This window comes from Seriola lalandi, unplaced genomic scaffold, assembly GCF_002814215.2.
Source record: "Seriola lalandi dorsalis isolate HSWRI2012SDOR001 ecotype SW California unplaced genomic scaffold, Sedor1 jcf7180002054567, whole genome shotgun sequence".
In the NCBI taxonomy this organism is placed as follows: Eukaryota; Metazoa; Chordata; class Actinopteri; order Carangiformes; family Carangidae; genus Seriola; species Seriola lalandi.
This window is the reverse complement of record NW_019525120.1, coordinates 555,968-577,355: the sequence shown is the minus strand read 5'-3', so window position 1 is coordinate 577,355 and position 21,388 is coordinate 555,968. Positions and strand designations below refer to the sequence as shown.

General features: G+C 40.7%; 1 protein-coding gene across 2 annotated transcripts in view; it reads right to left on the bottom strand.

The window, feature by feature from the left end:
• Window positions 1-21,388, bottom strand: part of fryb (furry homolog b (Drosophila)) — a 51,831-nt gene that overhangs the window by 28,258 nt on the left and 2,185 nt on the right. For both annotated transcript variants that reach the window (XM_087176711.1, XM_087176712.1), the window contains exons 2-12: window positions 9,010-9,203; window positions 7,335-7,388; window positions 7,039-7,178; window positions 6,424-6,514; window positions 5,811-5,890; window positions 5,560-5,640; window positions 3,964-4,132; window positions 3,532-3,624; window positions 3,144-3,242; window positions 660-761; window positions 53-156 (exon numbers count right to left, since the gene is read on the bottom strand). In XM_087176711.1, coding sequence (XP_087032837.1) covers window positions 53-156; window positions 660-761; window positions 3,144-3,242; window positions 3,532-3,624; window positions 3,964-4,132; window positions 5,560-5,640; window positions 5,811-5,890; window positions 6,424-6,514; window positions 7,039-7,178; window positions 7,335-7,388; window positions 9,010-9,203 — 1,207 coding nt within the window. The remainder of the gene's footprint in view (window positions 1-52; window positions 157-659; window positions 762-3,143; window positions 3,243-3,531; window positions 3,625-3,963; window positions 4,133-5,559; window positions 5,641-5,810; window positions 5,891-6,423; window positions 6,515-7,038; window positions 7,179-7,334; window positions 7,389-9,009; window positions 9,204-21,388) is intronic.

Genomic DNA, 21,388 nt, shown 5'->3' with positions numbered 1-21,388 from the left:
AACTACACCTCACATTTAAATGGTGAGGAATATAACCACGTGTGGCCGTTACCTCTGTGTTCCAGTGTTGCTCTCGCACTTTATTCGTATCATGTAGACCCACAGCAGGCGGTAGAGAGACTCCAGAGCCACACGTGCCATCTTGGGGTCTTTATTCTGCATTAACACAACAAAACAAAAATAAGTTGTGTTTCATCAAGTGAAGAAATTTCACATACCTCCACCCAAAAACGGGAGTTTCCTCTGAGTCAAATAAGAAATGCAGTAATACCCTGGCAGGCATTCCTCACATACCGTACCTTCTATTCACGTCATAATTCATTGTATTCAGTACATACACTGCTCTCTCTGCATTTACAGTGTGATCATGAATCAAACGTGTACAGAAGTCTTTATGATCTCCCATCAGTCACATTGTTCTTATCCTGCAATGTTTCCCTTGAGGCAATACATACTGATGGTTGATTGTTGTAGTTGGAGAGGTATTAGATAATGCTGGCGCAGCAGTTTGTCCAGGGTTGTGTGCATGTACTGTTTATCACTTTGTCAAAGTCAGGGCTTAAATTTATTGCACAGACTGTATAGTTGTTGTGATCTATACAAATAACCCCTACTACGATAACTCTTGCACTTGCAGTGGTATGGACAGAAATGCTGACCTTGAGGTTGGACAGGCAGTTGTTGAGGAAAATGTGCCAGCGGCTGAGGAAGAACTGTTTCTGACTGACACACAGCAGGCAGGTCACCAGGGGATACAGAGCCTGGTGAGGGGAGAGAAGACAGAGAGGAGATATGTGCATCAGGCATTTAAGATGATAAGTAGTAAAGTACCAGGGTATCCAGTTCATCAGTTGGTGAAAGGATTCAGACTGTTTTCCTCACCAGTTTCCTCCATTAACTATACACCTTATTACTTTCTTTCAGGGTTACCAGCTCTGTGGACACGCAACCTTTCAATGAAGTAAAGTCTGAGAGCCACTTATTCAATCTTAAATCTAATTTCTAAACTCTTCCTAAATCTTTTAATTACAATGGGCAATTACATTATTTGGATTAAGCTTGACAGTTTTTTCACAGTCATGTTCCCCTTGTTTCAGGCCTTATAAATCCCCAATTAACCTATTTTTATTTAATCATCTATGTGTCCCTCACTGGAATTAGATCAGTTTAACAAAATAAAACACTTCTTTCTCTGTGCTTTATCTTGCCAGTAGCTTTCATGAGAACAATAGTTGCGTCTGACGTTAAGTTCATTTACAGATTTGAAATTGTGAGCAGATTTTTTTTCCCCCTTCATTTCTTGGACAAAAGTAAAACAACAACAGTGTGAAAAATGTCATTACAAGTTTATTGAGGAGACCCACATATGAAACATTTCAACATGAAGTTCACTTTCAGGAACGTGAACTAACTGTCTAGTCTGTTCAATCATGTGGCAAGGCCATGAAAGTCTGCATGCAGATCATTCTTAAACACGGATGCCTTGCTAATGGTCAGTGTGAGCCCAGGTACACCCTTGTCATGAACGGTTTTTGGAAATGCTAGGTTTGACAAGCGTAACATTTACCTGTCACTCCTTATCAAAGTCGGTATTTGTTATTTGTCTTTCTCCCGTTTCAGCTTCTCTTCTCTCTCTCTCTCTCAGGCGCTCAGAATGTAAAAGAATAACAATTACGGGAATGCACCAGATAACTCTCATTCCTAACATGTCTGTCCATTCAGCTCTGACATGGCAGGTTATTGTTTGTTTGTGTGCATGCCTGTGCACTGTAAAAGCAGTATGTATGCAAAGTGGTGGGTCAAGTCTTGAATGCATGGGCTGCTTGAAGTATTTTGAGAATTTAAGGGAGGAAAGCGTGCATACAGGCTGAGTGAGATGTCTGCAGCCCTGAGGACACAGCAGGATGAACCCGTGAACATATCCCAAATGGCACATCAACAGCAAAGTCTGATGTCTTGTGTTGTAATCAAATTAGTCTATGAAAGAGGCTGTGGGATACAACCCAAAGGTGGGGTAAAACTAGGGCGCATCACCGTGCTGGACTACAAAAAATCTCTGTCTTATCAAATCCATTCCTTTTAAAAAACTGTTTTTTTTAAAACAATATAAATCAACTTGTTTTTCTAGAATTCTCTAGAAATTAGTGTCTTTATGTTGAGGAAATTAATACATGTGACAGAACTAAAACAGAGAAAAAGTTTGGAAAAAGCCATTTACACTGGAAGCAAGTTAAAAAATGTTTCTCAGTTGGCAGCTTTTTTGCTTGTTTTAGGAAAATCAGACTTAAAGTAGTAAATTACAGACAAAAATGGCTTAAAGGGCCTGTTTGTGAGTTTTCTCTGCCACCAGATGTGGCTTCTTGCTGGGAGCGGGTGGTAGTCATTGCCGCGTGACAAGAGCTTCAGCCATCGTTGTCTTTATAATACAAGAGGTTATAATATGACCAGCGCTATGTCTTCAGGGCAGGTTACGCTTCAGTAAGTCCATATTGGAAAGTGACCGGCCGGGGCTAGCTGGTTAGCATGCTAACTTCAAAAAGAAAAAACGTGATAGAGACATTGTTAGTTAATATTGGCATTGGTTTTTTCACCACTGTAGACAGCTGTTGGTGACTAAAATAATGAAGTTTGATGCTGAACTCACAACGTTTCTTCTAAACTGGTTAGTAAACAGCTCTTAATGCTAATGCTAGCTATGTAGCAATAACAAAACTTACTAACAGCTCCTTTAATCAGAAGGATTAATTAGGAAACATCTTGTTACTAGGAAAATTTGATAAACCTATGTCACAAATTGTTGCCTGTTCATATTAAGGGTTAAAACCTTTAGGGAATGGCGAAGGGAATTTCCATTGCAGTCCTGACAATTAAACAGAGTAGTTTTATTGTTTTCGTAAGGACGGTGTACTGCATCTAATTTGCTGACTGCCCTGCTTCCATGCTGTGAACAAATACTGCCCATCTGGCACCGCTTCAAAAACTAGGCTGTGTGCTTGCATACTGCACTCCTGTCTCCTTCCTATGGAGTGATAAAAGCCCACATGTTGGAGGGGTTACAGTAAGTGCTTTCACCAATTGTTGGTAATGGAGAGGAAATGAAGAGAGATAAGCAGTGATGACACAGAATATGGGGAGAAACTTACCAGAGAGTGTTTTTTCCTGGAGGACAGGTCCAGTGTGGTATCATACAAACTCTCTACGAAGTTTCGTAGACACGGCACGTTCACCTCGTTCTTCACAGTCTGGAGGAAAACAAATACTGCAGAAGTTACATCCATACACATTTTCCTTTAGAAACCTGGATTTGTTTGTCTTTTTTCTACTTCACTGAATGCAGACAGACAAGACAATTAAATCATTTTCAATATAGATATAACACAATATATTTAGCGCAGAAGACATACTGTACAGCAGAAACACAGACAGACTTTTTATTTAAAAGACAAACAATAATAATAAAATCTGACTCTGGCTTAAAACTAATCGAAAAAGGGAAGGTGCATTTTGAGCAGCAAGATGACATGCACTTACAGCAGCCACAGGTACAAGTATCTCAACAAAGAGTCCAGCTAATGAGTGTTTAATGTCTTTGTCCTTCACTTCCAGGAAATACTGTGCACACTCCTACAGACGGAAAAAGAGACAAGAGTCAGAGACAGCGAGAGGAAACAATATATGTGCATGATAGTCAAAGTCACTGGCTCAAATGTTCTCACAACTGCAATTACCATCCAAGGGCTAATAAACAAAGCACTTAGCCCCTAATTGCTTTAGTGGAACTTTTCAGTAGCCAACAGGACAGCTCTATGGTAGCACTAAACTACTTCCAGACATGAAATGTATGCAGAGAAAGAGTACGTCCGTCCTGTCAATACTCCCTGAGATTCCTAAACCAGAGCCTCTTTACGATTTGTTGACATGTAAATAACAGGTGTGGCACCAAGTGGTTTCAGCGCAGTCTACCTGCATGAACTGGAAGGAGGCTTCAAAGTCTTCCACCGGGTACATTTTGATGCGGAAGAACTTGAGTCCCATGATGAGGCTGATGGTGGACTGGATGACGTAAGGGCTCTGCTCCTTCTGTCTCAGCTCCTTCAGCTCGGAGATGAACTTCTTCCTCACTGCTGGGAACCTGTGGAGAAAATGGTGGCCAGATGTGAACGGTTAATGTTGCCATGTCCAGGTCTCAGCTGAGTGGTTAGTGTAATTACAACAAAAAATGTTTTGTTTTTTCATGTTTGGTAATATTGTGTACTATTACTCCTCTGTGCACCTGTTTTTCTTTTTTTTGTTGCATGTGCACATTGGTGTGTGTACAACAGTGCTCTCCAATCCTATATTTAGAATGGCATCTGGAGGGGTGATGCGGTGGGAATGTGTGTGTGTGTGTGTGTGTGTGTGTGTGTGTACTTGTGTTTTTTTGCACATGCTTTTGCGTGCTTCACAGTAGGGGTTGCCACAGCAGTTAAGTAAGCTGTACAGTCATCAGCCTTCTGTTAATTACTGAGTGTTTAAACAAGATGCACATAAACACTGTGATCCATAAACCGAGCTGGAGAAACACACAGATATGTCAAGAATAAAGTATGTGTTTAGATTGTCCATGAGTGCACTCAACGTTTTCACAGCCATGAGTGTAAATAACACACTACAAATAAATAACACAGAAAAAGCTGTTAGAAATCAACCAAGAAGCTAAATCAAGTGGAAAACCCATCATCTACACAGAAGACAGTTTACATTTTCTAAACTGGATCTACAAGTATTGACTTTGATCCCTTATTGGATCGATCACTGTGTCAAACAATGTGATGGTTCAGCTCATGTGTGTGTCTGTGTGTGTGTGTTTGTGTGTGTGTGTGTGACAGTAGCAACTGAGCTGCCCTGTGAACCCATGCCTCCTCTATCACAGTAATAACCTCTTGGAAAATGGGAACAGCGCTCATCTCTCATCACACACAACATTACACACACACACACAGTACCATCATCTGGAGCGTCATTATCCTCAGTTGCCATCACGCGCACACACCACACCACACACACACACAGACATATGTATTTACTAACATATACACAGCCAGACTACTAGCCCACAAACCACACACAGCATTTGTAATTGGTGTTCCTACTGGAAATGGGGTGAAGAGGAGGACAGGTAGCTACTGTAACTACACATTCAGTTTTCCACTCTGACAATTCAGCCCACGGCTGCAACATGACCTGGATAACAAATTCTGCCTTTACAGACAGGAAAGACACAAAAAATTTATTCTGAACTGTAAAAATAAAGAAAGAAATTGAGCTGCCTTGTGAGTAGCGGCACAAAAATAAGGGCAATAGCTTTGAGATATTTAATCAACTTGGATGATGTAAAGATTTTTTTTTCACTTATGTGGGTATGTGGCAAATTGGAGATTAGCTCAACAAATTTACACATAATCCACAATATAAAAAAAAAAAACCATGTCAACAGATGCAATTAACTCTCTGTGCACTACACCAACAAACATGCAGTGTAAACATGAATTTGCACCATTAGCGGAAGATCTACAGTACCTGGACTGAGCTACAACTCCCACTACCTCAGCGTAGAGGTCAGCCACTATGTGCATGTTGCCTGTGTTGGGTCCCAGATACCTAAGAGGTAAACACAAACATCAATAACCACCATGTATCATGCTGTGGATGTCACAACTGCATGTCAATATGTTGCAGCTGGTCCAAAAGTGAAGACAGCAATGCACTGAAACTCTAAACTGTGATTCATCCAGTGCGCTGTCTGTGTTTTTAAATGTTATCATTCTTACCCTTCCTTGTATTTGAAGTGCTTGAAGGCCAGGTTAATAACTTCTTGGATGAGTCCATCCAAAAGAGGATGCAGGGGAATCTGGATGGACAGAAAAAGTGACTTTATTAATATCATAATTATTATTATTATTTATTACCTTATTAGTCACATTATTTTCAATTCAGTCTGTCAAATGATGGTTATGAACATATAAAAAATGCGTCCAAATAAACGTCCTATTTCCCTTCTATTCTGCTCTCAACTGGGGCGTTTGGTGTGCATTATATTTTCTACAATCATGACTCTATCAAGAATATGCAAATGTATTAATGCAGCTTCACTTTCCTACTTACACGAGTGGAGTGGGAAAAACTGCATCTGGAGAACTGATGTCAAGTAAGTTGTTAATCAAAGAAGAGCATGTTAAATTTTTGTAATTAGTTTCCTGTGGTTGTTTTACAGTATTACATTATGCAGGCATCTGCAATAACGGATTAGAACAACAGGAAACTGGAGTGACCGGAATACTGAGGACAGACTCCTTTATACGTTAAACCCACTTATGCTAATAAGTTTGATGAGACATGCAGCATTTGGACATACAGCACAGCTTAGTGCAGACTGAGACTCACCTGCTTTAAAACTTCTATGAGCACTAGAGAAAAGATGAAGTCTATTGCCAAGTCTCTCCTCTCCAGTAAGTAGTCCTTCTGTTGCTCATCACTGACACAAACAGACAGAGACAAACAGAGACATTATTCGTCACAGTCACTGTAATAGTGTTGATGTCTGTGCAAACTCCTGTCCTTGCCTATGTTCCCGGCACGCGAACATGTCACACGTGAAAATCTGCTTTTATTGAATTTCCACTAATATATTAAATGTAGGCACCATCTGGTCTATCATGTAACTGTGTGTGCTCTGTGTGTTGTTTGTCTGAGATTTGGGAACAAGCTTCTGCAAAGTGGACAACACCTTCAGTTCTTCATTAGTAGCACCTGTGTTTTCAATGGTAGTATAGTTTGTTTTTACTGCTGCTTGTGTGGCACATTAGAGTTTATTGTTTTACAGTTTCCTTCTCACTGGTTTTCATGGCCCTCATTACATTACTGAGTAAAAGAGGCATATGCCTAAGATTTGTACGAGCATGTGACTACTTAGTCTTCCAAATCTATTCCAGCTCCTCAGGTAGGTGAAGAAAAGAGCTCTACAACCGGGTGTGTGAGCTGTTTGTGTGTTTCTCTCACTTTTTTGACTTGGTGTTGGCCCTGGGTCGATACTCATGGGACTCGTCTTCCAGGCCGTTCTGCCTCTTGTACCAGTCAAACAGAGTCCTCAGGATCGACGGCAGGCAGTACTCTGCTAGAGAACTCATACTGCTGATCAACTGCACAGACAGAAGGAGGGAGAGCAAAGAGAGAAGAGAAAGGGAGAGGTTAATCCCATTCCCAAAATAAGAGCACGTTTATGGCTGGATTTGTTTGACAGAGGAGAAAAGGGGGCAGCGCGTATTTGCATATGTGTCGATGTCAGGTGTGCAGACCTGATCGAACTGTGGGTCCTCTCCTCTCTGCAGAGATTTGTTAAGTGGCTTCTCCTGCGAGATGAGAACAGACAGGGGAGAAACATTCACGTCAGAAGAGACGAGTGCAGGGAAACAAACAAACCAATCTTCCAAACTTTCTGTCATTCCTTTAGATGTTTTACATGGTGATGTTTTTGCATGCCTCAAAGCCGTTGCAATCAAAACACAAGACTGCTCGGCTGTTGGCGCTGTCTGGAGTTGTTAAAACTGTCTGTATCTGCCCAGACTTCAACCGGTATACCGTGTAAAAAGTGAAGATTTTTAAACCTATGCTGGTGTTGCACTTTCAGCAAAATGAAAAAAATGCCTGAAACAAAAATGTAACTTTGAAGTTTGAAGCCTGGATCTGATTTCTTCGCTTAGATTAGATTAGACTAGACTAGGTTCTTAGGAACTAATCTTGTTATGTTCCTTTCATGAAACATACCAGGCCTAAGTGCCATGAAACATACAAAGGCCAAACCTCTTAATATCAATTTAGTATTTTAGATTGTGCTCTGACATTTTGATTTATATGGAGAGCCTAATATGCCCAAACTAAACCCCCGGCTCAAAGGAATCAGTTTCTGGCACACTCACTGTCAGTGAGTCAAAAATGAAATATGCGAGACTTTATGGTTATGTTACAGAACGTCACACATATTTGGTGAGTCCTGCAAGCAGAAAAAAAATGCAACCAGTCAAGTTGCTGGAGATATGGTCAGAATCTCCCCCTCTGACTGAAGTGTTTTTTTCCCAACGTTCTGACGTCCCAGGGAAGTTGACATTTGATATGAAATGTCATCAATTCATCATTTTATCCTATTAGACATTTGTGATAAATTGCATTAAAATCAGAATATGAATTCTTGAGTTATGGCCACAGTGACCTTTGACCTTTGACCACCAAATTCTAATCAGCTCATCCCTGAGTCCAAGTGGATGTTTGTGCCAGATGTTATGAAATTCCCTCCAGGCCTCCCTGAGATATATCATGTTCACAAGAATGGGACACGCATGAGGTCACAGTCACCTTGACCTTTGACCTTTGACCACCAAAATCTAATCAGTTCATCCTCGAGTCCAAGTGCGTTCCTGAGATATACTGTTCACGAGAATGGGACGTCCATACATACGTCCAATATGTAGGTGAGTCCGAACAGACAACCCGAAAACATAATGTCTGTCACCGACGTAGAAAGATAAAAATGTTTGCGAAGTAACAAACATTTTTGTAGCTGTAGCTGCTCCACAAGTTTATCAGAGTTTAGACAGAAAATTTTACGGCCTTGACAGATTTAGTCCTTCTGTGTGGAAACTGCATATTTTACTCTCACTCTTGTGCTCGATTGTTTGGCCTCTGGCCTTTTGTCTCGTGCAAGCTGGAATATGCTCCATCCCACAGATGGACAGATACAGAAAATACATAGAACCTGTTCTTATTTAACAATAAGCCAGGAAGCTTTGTATACACTATTTAAGAGAAAGGCACACCGCACTTCCTTTGCATAAAAAAATGAGTCAACAAATACTGTCATAGAAAGCCCCTCTGAACAACGTTATCAGATAAAATGTCGAGGATGTTGTAACCTGAGAGAGATTGCATGAGAAGTAAGGACAAAACAATGTGACAAATCGATGCAAAGTCACTCACCAGTGGTTCGGCCATGATTATGCGAATCTTGCGTTCGGAGAGCAAGGTGAAGTTGGCAAACAGGCTTTTTAGGACGAATTCGCCCGGCTTACTCTCAGGGTCCACGTTGACAGGCGCCATGACGACAGGACCCTTCCTCTCTCCCAAGGTTCCACTGACTGGCGGGAGAGGTGGCTTCAGTCCCACTGGAGAGGCTGGGGAGAGTTGACACAGATCAGTCAGTCTAAAGTCTGATATAATGGGTGCTAACTCAGACATTGACGGGAGCATACATGTATTACTCCAACCCCCTGCCTGTCTGATAGGCACCTATTATGCTAGTTACTATGACGAAACAGAATTTGCACGTCAGAATCATTTCATTTCTTTCCGTAAAGTTAAAACTCCTCAGCCGTGACTAATTTATGCTGAGTCATTGTCCAGATTTGACTAGGCAGACTTTCCAGGCACACATGCACACACACACACACTTTACTCTGCACTGATTACATCATTAGGAAAACTGGGCAATATTAATTCTCGCAAGACTTAATGATAAACAAAGCAGAGGAAGACAGACAGGGAGTGGCTGGAGTCTCTGGAAACGGTATGAGTGAGAGACAGACAACAAGACAGGGGGGCATTTCCTGTCACGCGCCTCTAAGAATATTCTCAAGTCATTCCCTTAAAATATAGCCAACTCATCAGATTTCAGTGCCATCAGATTTCATGTCAGTGACTCTGCATTATAAGAGCTTAAGCTAGACTTTGCAGAAAAACATAAGCAAGTTGCACCTATTGCTACTAACAGTGAATCATAACCAGAGTAATTTACAAGACACCTTCACACACAAAGTAGAGGAGAATATTAACAACGGCTGCAACAACAGCCAGCAAGGGAGGAGAACAAGGTGCGGAATTTGAGGATAATTTAATGTTTTTCTTGGCTTCAACCACATAGTTTTACTAACCACATTTTTCATTGTTTGTGTTTTGAGTGGATGAAAGTGTGCGGAGGTTATACAGCATATATGAAAGGTGAAAGTTTCACAGTAAGCTTTTTTTTTTTACCTTTTCCACAAGGTGAAACAAAGCGATAATTTACCGGTAGCATTTCCCAGAAGTGACAAGTGAGTGCGAGCTAACAACTCTGTCAGATCTAACTGACCTTTTATGACCACGTGACCTGACCTCACTGGGGGAGGCGAGATGTACACAAGATACTAATTCCCAGGCAGGACAGCACAGCAACTTGTTTTTTGTGAAACCTCAGCACTCACACAATGCAAACATGCGTGGACACGAACACACACACCTTGCACGCTTACCGAGGCCCTTGATGAAGCTGATGACACTTGCCCTGCTCCATTTAGTTGGCATTTCCATGGTTCAGACGGATAAAGAGACACGGATACAGTTGGTAAAGGTGGGCAAAATGGGAGGAACTGGTGGGATGGAGGAGGAATGGGAGGGCAGGAGATTGAGTAGTTTACAGGGTGTAAAATAAGCCCCCCATGATTAACAAATAAAAGTAATTCCTTGCAGGAGATTAGACGCACAGGAGTCTGTCTTTATTATCCAACTACTCCTCCATGACAGTAACTACAGGCTTAGGTACTAGGCAGGTTTAACCAAAGCTAAAGGTGTGAAGCTCCATCCTTCAGAATATGATAGACAGGTAAAGTGACAGATGTGTACCAGAGGCAAGAAACAAAGCTCTCATGACCGCATCCCGCATTCAAATCCAACTGAAACAGGAAGATCTGCTGTATCCACAGGCTGCACGAGCCATAGCCAGAGTGAAACCTCCCAAGTGAAGACGACTTTGACGCCTCAGAGCTGCGGGTGTTGCAATCACAGAGGAAGAGATGGTGTCAAAGTGTCTTCTCAAAATAACAGAAGAGGCACCCAACTTATTCCGTTGTGAGTGAATTCTACCAACTGGGATCGAGAAATATTCCACCGTGCTGCTCCAGCAGAGGCTTGGCTAGATCAGAGGTTGTGTAGGGCCCCATGCTTGTGAGCTATATGAGCCTACATACCAACTATCAGTTTTCTACTTCAGCTTCTGCTGCACCTCCGGCCTGCTGTCACTTCTCTGTACGACGGCTCCCGTGACCTTGGAATCCTCGAAGCCCATTGGAAAGTTGTAGTGAAATGAAGTGCGTCTTTAAGAGTGGTTTTGTGGCTGTCCTTTAGTAGTTAGTAGGAGTTAAGTAAAGTCTGCTCCTTGTGGAGATCTGACCAGAAGAGTTGCGTTGGAATTTCAACACTGCCCCGAGAGAGAGGCGAGGGGAGGAGGGAGGAGCTATATATAGACTACTGGCGGTCACTCTCTTACATACCCACCACTCCCACTGACCCCTACTCATACACAAGTGCACACACATGCAAATAGAGATACATTCACAGGGGCATAAACACACAAGGAGAAACACGCACACATACACATGTGCACTACAGTTGTCCAGGGCAAGGGTGATATATTAGGAAAGCTAAGTAATGTGGTTACACTACAAAGCAAATGGCAGTAATCTAATTCAGTGAATTCAAGGTTGACTCTAAATAGAGATAATCCATTGCAGCGTCTCAGTGACATGAATTTAAGGTGTGTGTGAATTTGTACATACATGTGTGTGTGTGTTTGTGTGTGTGTCTTATGCATGTCGGTGGGGAAAAGAGATGAGAGTAGGAAGACGTCACCGTGTTCGACAGAGTGTCAATATAGCGTGCCAGAGCAGTTCCCGGGACCCTCGGTGGCATTTGCATGACTTGGCATTTTAAGAGATGAATCAGCAGAAATCTGTCACGTCTGGTCAATACAAGTCTACTTTGGTTTACAGCTCACCGTATATCCTGGAAGAGTTATTGAACATACTGTGTGAGCAAGACTGAGACGAAGAAAGAAAGAAGAAAGAAAATATGTCGAGGAAGAGACAAAGATGCCAAAGAGACAGATGAGAAAGAAGCAGCTAGACAGAGGATATAGGGAGGATGAGAGCAGTTACAAAAATTAATCAAATAACTAATTGATTCAGGATCAGGTCTAGCAGAGAGATTCAAATTTATCTTCATCCCTCGCATCATACAAGCAGACAATAGCACTTAAGTGATGAATCATAAGAGTGATACCTCACATGTACACATCCTCATGCAAGCAGCTATCAAATATGAGTTGTCATAACTAATCTTGCACGTCTTGTACACTTTGTTGGCTAAGTGGATTGCAATGAGTCACTTTTAAAAGCACAAACACACGTAACCACAAACGGCCCTCGACAAGACCTAGCAGAACCAAACCTGCATGTTGTCAGAGGAAGCAGCTGATGAGCTGCTATTGTGAGCATTTTGATTTTCATACCAACTGTTGGTTACACTTTAACTAGCTATTTACCTCAGCAAAAGAGGTCATGTTTTCACCTGTGTCCATTTGTTTATTTGTCAACAGGTTTACACATAAAGTCCTGAACTGATTTAAAGTTTTCGGAGGGATGGGGCTTGGGGTCAGATGCAGGAAATCTTTATCACTTTTCTCAACATAGCGAGGCATTTTTCAACACTTTCATCAATTTCTCAGGATATAATGTATGGATCCTGATGTAAAAAAATTAAATATATTTATGGGGTTGAGATGTATGACTTTGTACAATTTGGTGCGGATCCAGATAATAATCCAAATCTGACAGAAATGTGTAGGATTGTTTAGTCTTGGCGGAGCTATGTGCTCTACTGAGTGCCATTCTACTCACATATAAGAACAGTTGAAGTGACACACATACATACTACTGAAAAGTAAAGATTATGTTTCTCAACAATAATTAAAAATAAAGGCATCCTCTACTCATGTTCTTACACACATTATAATGTAAACAAACCCTTTAGAGGATCAGAAAATAATTTAACTGAGATTTGATAGTGGGGCGACCTTTTTGTTTACATTTGGATTCAGTATTGTTCTTTTGTCTATCAATACCATGTAATAATGAAAACTAAAAAAATCCTGTCTGTGTTAAAATCTGAGCTTGTTTTAACTGTGTGTGTTGATGTAGTGGATATAGGTCTACACATGATTATTTCAGTTAGGCTGGTATGAGATTGAGCAACTTCAACTTGATGAGGTCAGCTATTTATCTAGTGATTTCACTCGATAAGTGGTTGAGACACAGACCTAACTTGGACCTACCAGAGCTGTTTCTTGGCGTTCTAGCCTCCTGGCTGCCATCATTATCATGACCTTGGAGCAGACATGCCCTCACATGACTGGATTTAGTCCTATAGCTCAAACAAGCTGGAGCTTAGATGAGGAAAACACACACGCACACACACACCAATTCATCATGACCTCTGTAATTTTATTTTTCTTATTACATCATCATAAATGGCAGAGGGGGAACCATCAACACATACCTTGAAATTTCGCTGTAACCAGCGTAACCCCTGCTGACAGTAACCTTCACCACACACCTAATATATGAGCTCAGCCCAGCTCCCCTGCTAACCACATACACACACACACCAGAATGAAAGGTACACACAACATGAAGACCATTTACATACAGAGCACATCAAGACGCTTCTATAAAACCCTTAAACCACTCACAGAAAAGTGCTTACACATACACAAAATGAAAGCTAGCACAACCAGTATTCAGTCAATATGTGAAATCACACAAGTACAACAACAGGAAAGCTTGCATGCTCATCTCTGCACACTTTGTATCAAAGAGGAAATACTGATGTTACAGTAAACTACATGCTGCATGGTGATGTCTATATTAGACTTTCTTGTCCGCAATAAGACAGTAGAGCTTTCTGCTCACTGTAAAGTCTCAGGTTCATGAAGCCACTGCTGAAATGTGGGGGAAAGTACAGTATGTCCAGTTGGCGACAGTCTGGGATGATGCTGCTGGGTATTCATCCTCAGACTGATTCAGAGTGGCATACAGTAGCTTTACCTTCTGTTTGGTAAACACTGACTCACTGACAGTGGAATTGATTAAGTGATATGACTTCTGAAATGTAAACAGAGCATTACGAAAGGTTGACAGAATGATAACCCATAAAACATAACATACAGAAGATTTGGTTGAGCTTGACAGAGTTTTTGAACAAAACTCCTTTAGTGCATGTGTACAAAGAATAAGTCAAACAGTGACTTCTCTGTTTGCTGAGTAATGTGTTGTATAATTAATATAGAAAACTGCTGAGGAGCCGGATTTATCCTCAGATAACCCCTGAAGCACTCTCTCTCTCTCTTCCTCTCTCTCTCCCTCTTTCTCTCCACCCCTTGACTTCCATTATTCCATTACGTAACATTGCCAAATATTGACAGTGTGGATCATGCTTTAGATTGCCTGTTTTTCAGTCTCATCCACTCCTAACACACACAGAGATACACAAACAAAATAAGCGTAATCTGTACACTGCAGGATGAACTGACGACTAGTCAGTACTAGACCGTATCATGCATTTGTTTGGCATGCCGGCGACAACAACTGTGATGTGTTAGCTGTACTCACTCCCTCCTAAGGACTTGAGAAGAGACTTGATGCTGATGTCAAAGAAGCCTGAATCCTGCTGGCTGGTCGCCATGGCTGCAGAGGCTATGTCGCCACGGTGACAGACAGCAGAGGGGGGACAGGATGGCAGGATGAGACGTTGCGGACAGAGCAAGCAAGAGAAAGAGGAGTATGCTCCGAGAGAGAGGAGAGAGGGATGCGGTTGGGCAGCCAGCGATGCGGATGTTGCGGCTGTCTGCTGCTGAGTGCGTGTGTGTTTGTTTGTGTGCGTGTATGTGTGTGTGTCTGTGAGAAAGAAGAAAAAAAAGAGAGGCACTCAGCCTTGTCTGCGCTCTGTGTTGCTATCTTGCTGGCTAACACCCCCCATCCCCTCTCTGTTTTGCTCTCTCAGGACAGTGATACACAGATGTTGGTAGACGCAAGCAGCCAATCCTCTTAGAGGAAAGGCAGAGAAAGAGAGAGAGAGAGGGAGAGAGAGAGAGAGGGAGAGAGGGAGGGAGGGAGGCGGAGAAAAACATACAGTAGATAGTACTGCACAGGGGCATCGAAAATAGAGGGAGGGAACATGGAAGGGAGAAATCTATTGAGTAAAGGACCATGAGGAGACAACAGAAGAAGGGATGCTGGAATAATTAAGATTAAAGAGGCAAATAACAGTAATGTAATGTTTCCCGATTAATGGTGTCCAGTTCTGTCTCACAATAAGTGCTGAGTGAGCATTCTGCAAGCACCCCCCCCGACCAATGAGAGCCAAGAGAAGCAGTGACAAGGCAGGCTGCACCAACAAATAGCCAGAAGTAACAACAGGTCAACAGCGTCATTGCTTCAGATGTGTCCGAGTTCATGCTTTAAAAATAATAATAATGACAATAATACATAAATGGAGAAGTTATATCAAAAATTTAAAGAACATGTACATATGAATTTTATACATAAACTGATGGGCAGTTCGTTCCATAGTTGAGGTGCCCTAACAGCAAAAGCTCTGTCCCCTTTAGTCTAACAAGTCAACATGGGGACCTCCAACTGGGTCCTGCCTGAGGACCACAGACTGTGTGCAGGTCAATAAGGATGCAGTAATTCAGAGAGAGAGTCTGGAGCCAATGAAGGGCTTTAAAAGTAATGGGTAAAATCTTTAAAAAAAAAAAAATCAATTCTGTAATGAACTGGTAGCTAATTTAAAGACATTAAGAAGGGAGTAACACGATCTCTTTTCTTGGTTTTTGTTGGTAGTCTGGCTGCTGCACTCTGGATTCATCATCTCTGACACTAAGTTATGAATGAATTTTAGCAATATTCCCAGGATGATAAAAGCAAGTTTGGACAAACTTGCTAAAGGGACTAAGGGACAGGATGTTAAATCTGTATGCATATTGTCAGGATAAGTGATTGGGATCTGAGTTTTATTGGAATTTAAGTGAGGAGAGTTAGCACACATCCAGTCTATTAAACAGTCATTTATGATGGACTAGCTAGTGAGGTTTTCAGGATTTACCGGGACATATAGCGGCGTATCATCGGCATAAAGGTGGAAGGCAATGGCATGCGAAGGAATGATATCAGAGGATATAGTACAAAAATAGAACCGGTCCCAAAAGTTACATATTATAACCTGATTTTGGTGAAATGGTGACAAAACTAAGTATGCTCAAAGATGCCAGCATACATTATGCTTCATTCATACTTCCTATTATATAAACTGTGAGTAGCCGTGCTGATATTTGGGAAAAAAACTAAAAATTGTGAATTACGTTGAGTCAGCTCCAGTAACATAGTACAAGTGTTAAAGCTTTTGAGAAACATTTTGCTTCCTTTTAAAGTTTCCAAATTTGGTGTACATCCTTCGAGCACATTTTGTATTATTTCCTCTTTGTTCAAAACAGCTTCAATGTCTATTTATATTTTTGCTAACTGGAAGAATGGTAAAAATGATTAGGTGTTGAAACTGTTTTAGAGAAGTGTTGAGTTAACAGTTCAGTCATTTGAGAAGATGTAGTTTGTGGAGTTATTGAACTGTATTGCATTACACAGTAAGGAGTTTCTGTTATTTAGTCTGCCTTCATTGATGTAAATGAGGTGCACAAAGTAATAGAAACACATGTCAGCAAAAGTATAAAAAATCCAAAGGAAATAAAGTATAATCCTCCTGAAATACTTGACCACCTCCAAGAGAGTGGGAGGTAAAAATGAACAAATGGCCCAGAAAGCAGGACTTTATCAGAAAAACATGAATGGGAATCAGAAAGAAAGGGACTACTTCTGCTTTTTTAACCTCTAGGTCATCACCAGCTGACTGAGTGTAAGATAATCAAACCTTGAGCAACTAACATCACACAGCAGTCAAACACTCAACACATTCATTCAAGTAAAACACTGATACTGATATATTTGAAAATATTCAATTTTTCCCTATATATGGGTCTGGATGATTTATTGATCTAGTTCAAACCAGTCTGTTTGCTTAACACCAACAGCAGAAATAGATGATGATGATCCAAGCGATGAGATGACAGTACTGACATATGATGGTGCTGCACAGTCAATTAAATTGTTTGTGCCATTTGCAGGTCAATGGTTTCGCAACGTGCTTGGCTGCATTCACTGCTAGGCAAGTCGATTCATGTTCTGGATTAATTTCTGGTGCCATGATGCACGACACTGGTTTCCCTAGCAAAATTAGTTATCAAACAATCAATATTTAATGCTGCTGAGTGCCAAATGAATTTCAGTGAACTACAGCAAGTATAATTCTTTTGTTGTCCAATCATTGCATAGCTGTTGTTTTCAGTTGTGGGATTCTAAGAATTTCACTCAGCCACTGTTTCACTGTCATTAGCTTGCCCTAGCTTGAGGGATTTTACTGAATTAAATAAAAAAGTTACTTACTGGGCTTGCTTGATGAATCCTCCCTGACCTAACATTTCCACTGGTTTACCTCCCACTCGGTTTTTAATTTGTTACTTCCCTACTTGTTAAATAGGCCAACACCAACATTTACCAGTTCTTCTCCTCTGGGTGATACCTTCCACCCCAGTGCGGTGGTTAAATTCTTGACAGAATAGTTTCTGACATTTAGACAAAGTGAGAGAGAATAAAGTCTCTCCCTCCACCTTGAACAGTCACGTAGTTCTTTTCTTCGGCTGTCCTCACAATTGTCTGTCTAAGCTGAAAGGTATGATGGCCATCATGGCAATGATGTTATGGTTGGGTGAGTAAAAGTGGAAGTACAAGTGGATAATTAGGGTCATCATGTAATTCCCTGGATGAACTGTGGAAGTGCCACAGGAACTGAATGGGTGAGAGAGGGAGAACAGGGGCAGGGGGGAGAGAAAATGAGAGAGAGGGGAGGGGAAGGGTGGAAAGTGCATAAGATACAGTATCATGCACAGCTGCAGCTCACAGGAGAGCTACCGAGCACAGGATGGCCTGGTTCACATTAACAGACAATTACAGTCTAATCTCAAAGGAGGAGAAATATAGCAGAGAACCACTGCAGGCCTATTCCTGTCTGCAACTTCTGCTTACTTCATTACAGTTCTGGGCCAAATAGTATCAGCAAATAATCATGTCTGCCTTGGTGTTAACCTGCTTACTGAATCAAAACAATTCAGCCAATCAAGACAAGTTAACAATCACAGAAAAGTAAACCAAACATGATTTGAAGCTGTATTGCAACTGTCCAAATGTCCCTTGTAAGATTTCTGTGTATAGTTCCATTTACTTACTGGTACACCAAGCACCTGTACTCAAAGAATTACTGTTTGTTGAACCTATTTCTCACGTTTTATTTGGTTAAAAAATTACATGTTGCAGCTTATACACAGATTGAGCGATAGCCAAATGGTTACATATCACATGGGTGTCTCCAGTTTGACTCCCGGCCAGCCGAGCCGTTTTCTGCATGTCATTCCCCTACTCTTCATCCCCCTACATTTCCTGTCTGTCTCTGTTGCTGTCCAATAAAGGCATGAAATGAAAAAAAGTCACAGATGCTGGTTCTATGAGCCGTATTGAGTCATAATGGTCTTGTAAACTGTAATATGAATAGTTATACTCTATGCAGACCCGCTGCAGTTTATGAGACTATCATGACTTAGGATGGCAGTAGTAGTTAAAGAACACATATTATCTCTGGCTAAGAGATGTGAAGGCATGTGAATGTGCCATGTTTTAGTTTCTTTTTGTCATTTACCAAGGAAAACAAATCCTTTTAATTAGTACTTTACATCATTTTATATTCAAGGAAACAACAGTGTTGCTCACTTGTTGAATGTAGAAGAAATGTACTTCCCCAGGATAAATCCTTAGAAACTGACATCTGACTCTGACAGCATCAAGTATCGAATTGAATCAAAACCAACTGAATCGTTTCTGGACTTTGTGAATCCAAATCAAATCGAACTGGGAGATAAGCACAGATATTCAGCTCTAGTTCTCTTTATGAAGAGAAAACAGCTGTTCAGTTGTTTGTTGGAGAGAAGCTCATGTCCAAGATATGAAAATCTATTCAAATTCATGACCTACAAGCGGATAGGGACATGCTTTTCCAAAGAATGACGTGTACTTATTCACTTATTCAGCTCACAAATAAAAATAATGGACAAGACACACACACACACACACACACACACACACACACACACACACACGAAGCTCCTAGGATTCCACACATTCTGAGCAGGGGCCTGAGCATGCCAGCTGTTGGAATGTGACTCTACAGACACACACACACACACACACACACACACACACACACACACACACACACACACACACACACACACATATATTCATGAAGACAAATGCAATGCATTCCACTTAGCCTCAAATTAATGATGTGTTTAATCTTTCTTTTGGAGGCAGTTGCGTACATAAAAATCTATTGACCACACACACACAGACACAAACACACACACTGAGTGCTAGAAATCATATCTGGCCTCTCTGAATATGCACTAAACACTGGCTTTTATTAGATGGACCCATTTCTTTTCGGGATGTCCCGATCAAGTTTCTCTGGTCATGATCCCAATCCAAATCCTTAAATAGTAAATCTGAAAATACCAAGTCTGATTAGATACTTTACTAGATAGAGTTAGATACGATACTATATTTAACTAAATGTTTATTCTTTGTTTTATCTGACACATTGAAATAACAGACCCAGCCTACTAAATTGAGCCCACTGTATTTCTCATAACCTTCTTGATCCAAATAATGAAGGCCCTGATACAAACCTACAAAGTTGATCAGCTTAAATCATTCAAACAGTATGGGTTTAAGTAAGTAAGTTTACCTGGGAGAACTTGACTCTTGAACTGAAATTGATGTGACACAATCAACTAGAGAGGTATCACTCTGTTGGAGCTGTTGTAACTACACGAACACAAACATTTGGCAGAGGACAAACACTGGTTTGCAGAGAGCATGCAAACCTGACAACAGCCAAGTTTTATTTTTGAGAAGATGCCATCTGAATGTTTTGTACACTGCTCTTTGCTAATAAGAGAGAAGAGACAACAAATTCATTACCGTTGGTGCATCGCCAATTAATGTAATTTGCCATCCCATGTGTCAAAACAAAGTCAAGCACCAGTGCAACCACATCATCAGACACTCATTTTCACTCGCATATGATGCAAAATTCTGGCGCTGTAGAGCCTGGCTGTCATTAGGGAGAACACTATTTGGATAAGGTGGACAAAACACAACAGACAACAGTAAAAACAAGACTGGATTTTGATCGGCATTTTATCTTATACCAATCCATAAAAACATGACTGTACCTATCCCTACAATCAGCTTAGGACATAACTCATTCATTTCTTTACAAATGAGATAGAAAATACTTGACAATTCACACAGGAGTATTTACAAAAGGCCAAAAATACAAATGACAGGACAAGGAGTCCTGCTCCACAGAGGGTATCAAAATAAGGCTGCAACTAACATTTTGCTTATAGATCATGTGATAGATTTTGTGATCAATCTTTTGGTCCATAAAATTCCCATAAATGTATAAACTGTTTTGTTTGACTAACAGTCCAAAATCCAGAGATATTAAGTTTACTTTACTATATTTGGTCTGATAAAGTGCAGCACATCCTTTCTTTTGAAGGGCTTCTTGAAAAATAACTTTCCAATTATTTTCCTGTTTATCAATTATTTGACCTATCAATTCTGCTCTAAATCAAAAATAAATCTTTGGAATTATTTTTAATGGACCTGCATCAAGCATTCTTATGGATTTGGCTTTTGAACTTAGGCACTACTGAAGTAACTAACTACATCACCCGTCACTATTCAGAGTCTCCCAGAACTAGAAAACATCTCGTATTCAAAGATTGTTTCCCCTGATAAAGATGCATCAGGCAGAAAAGTGATGGAGTGCTCATAAATGACAAACAGGAGAAGAGAGTGGTATGTCTTCCCAGGAGAACATCTTTGAAGTAGAGACGCGTAAACAAAGAGTGTGTAGACACTCCAAATGTAATCACAATGACATGACAAATGTTCATCAATCAAACAGATCTTAAATAGTTTTAAAGCACCTCTTTGGTTCATAACATCATGAGGTACACTATGTTATTCTGACAGTGAGTGTTTTGATCATACTAGGGCTGCAACTAATGATTATTTTAATAATCAATTAAAGTTTCAACTATTTTCTTGATTATTCAATTAATCATTTGTTTCTACAAAATTACAAGAAATGGTGCTTGTCATGATTTCTTAAAAGCCAGTGTGATGTCATCAAATGACCAGCTGTTCAAAGAAAGTCAGTTTACTATCACACAAGAAAATCAGCAAATTTTCACACTGCAGAGGCGGGAACTAGGTAATCTTTAAAGTTTTTGCCTAAAAATGACCTTAAAAATCAA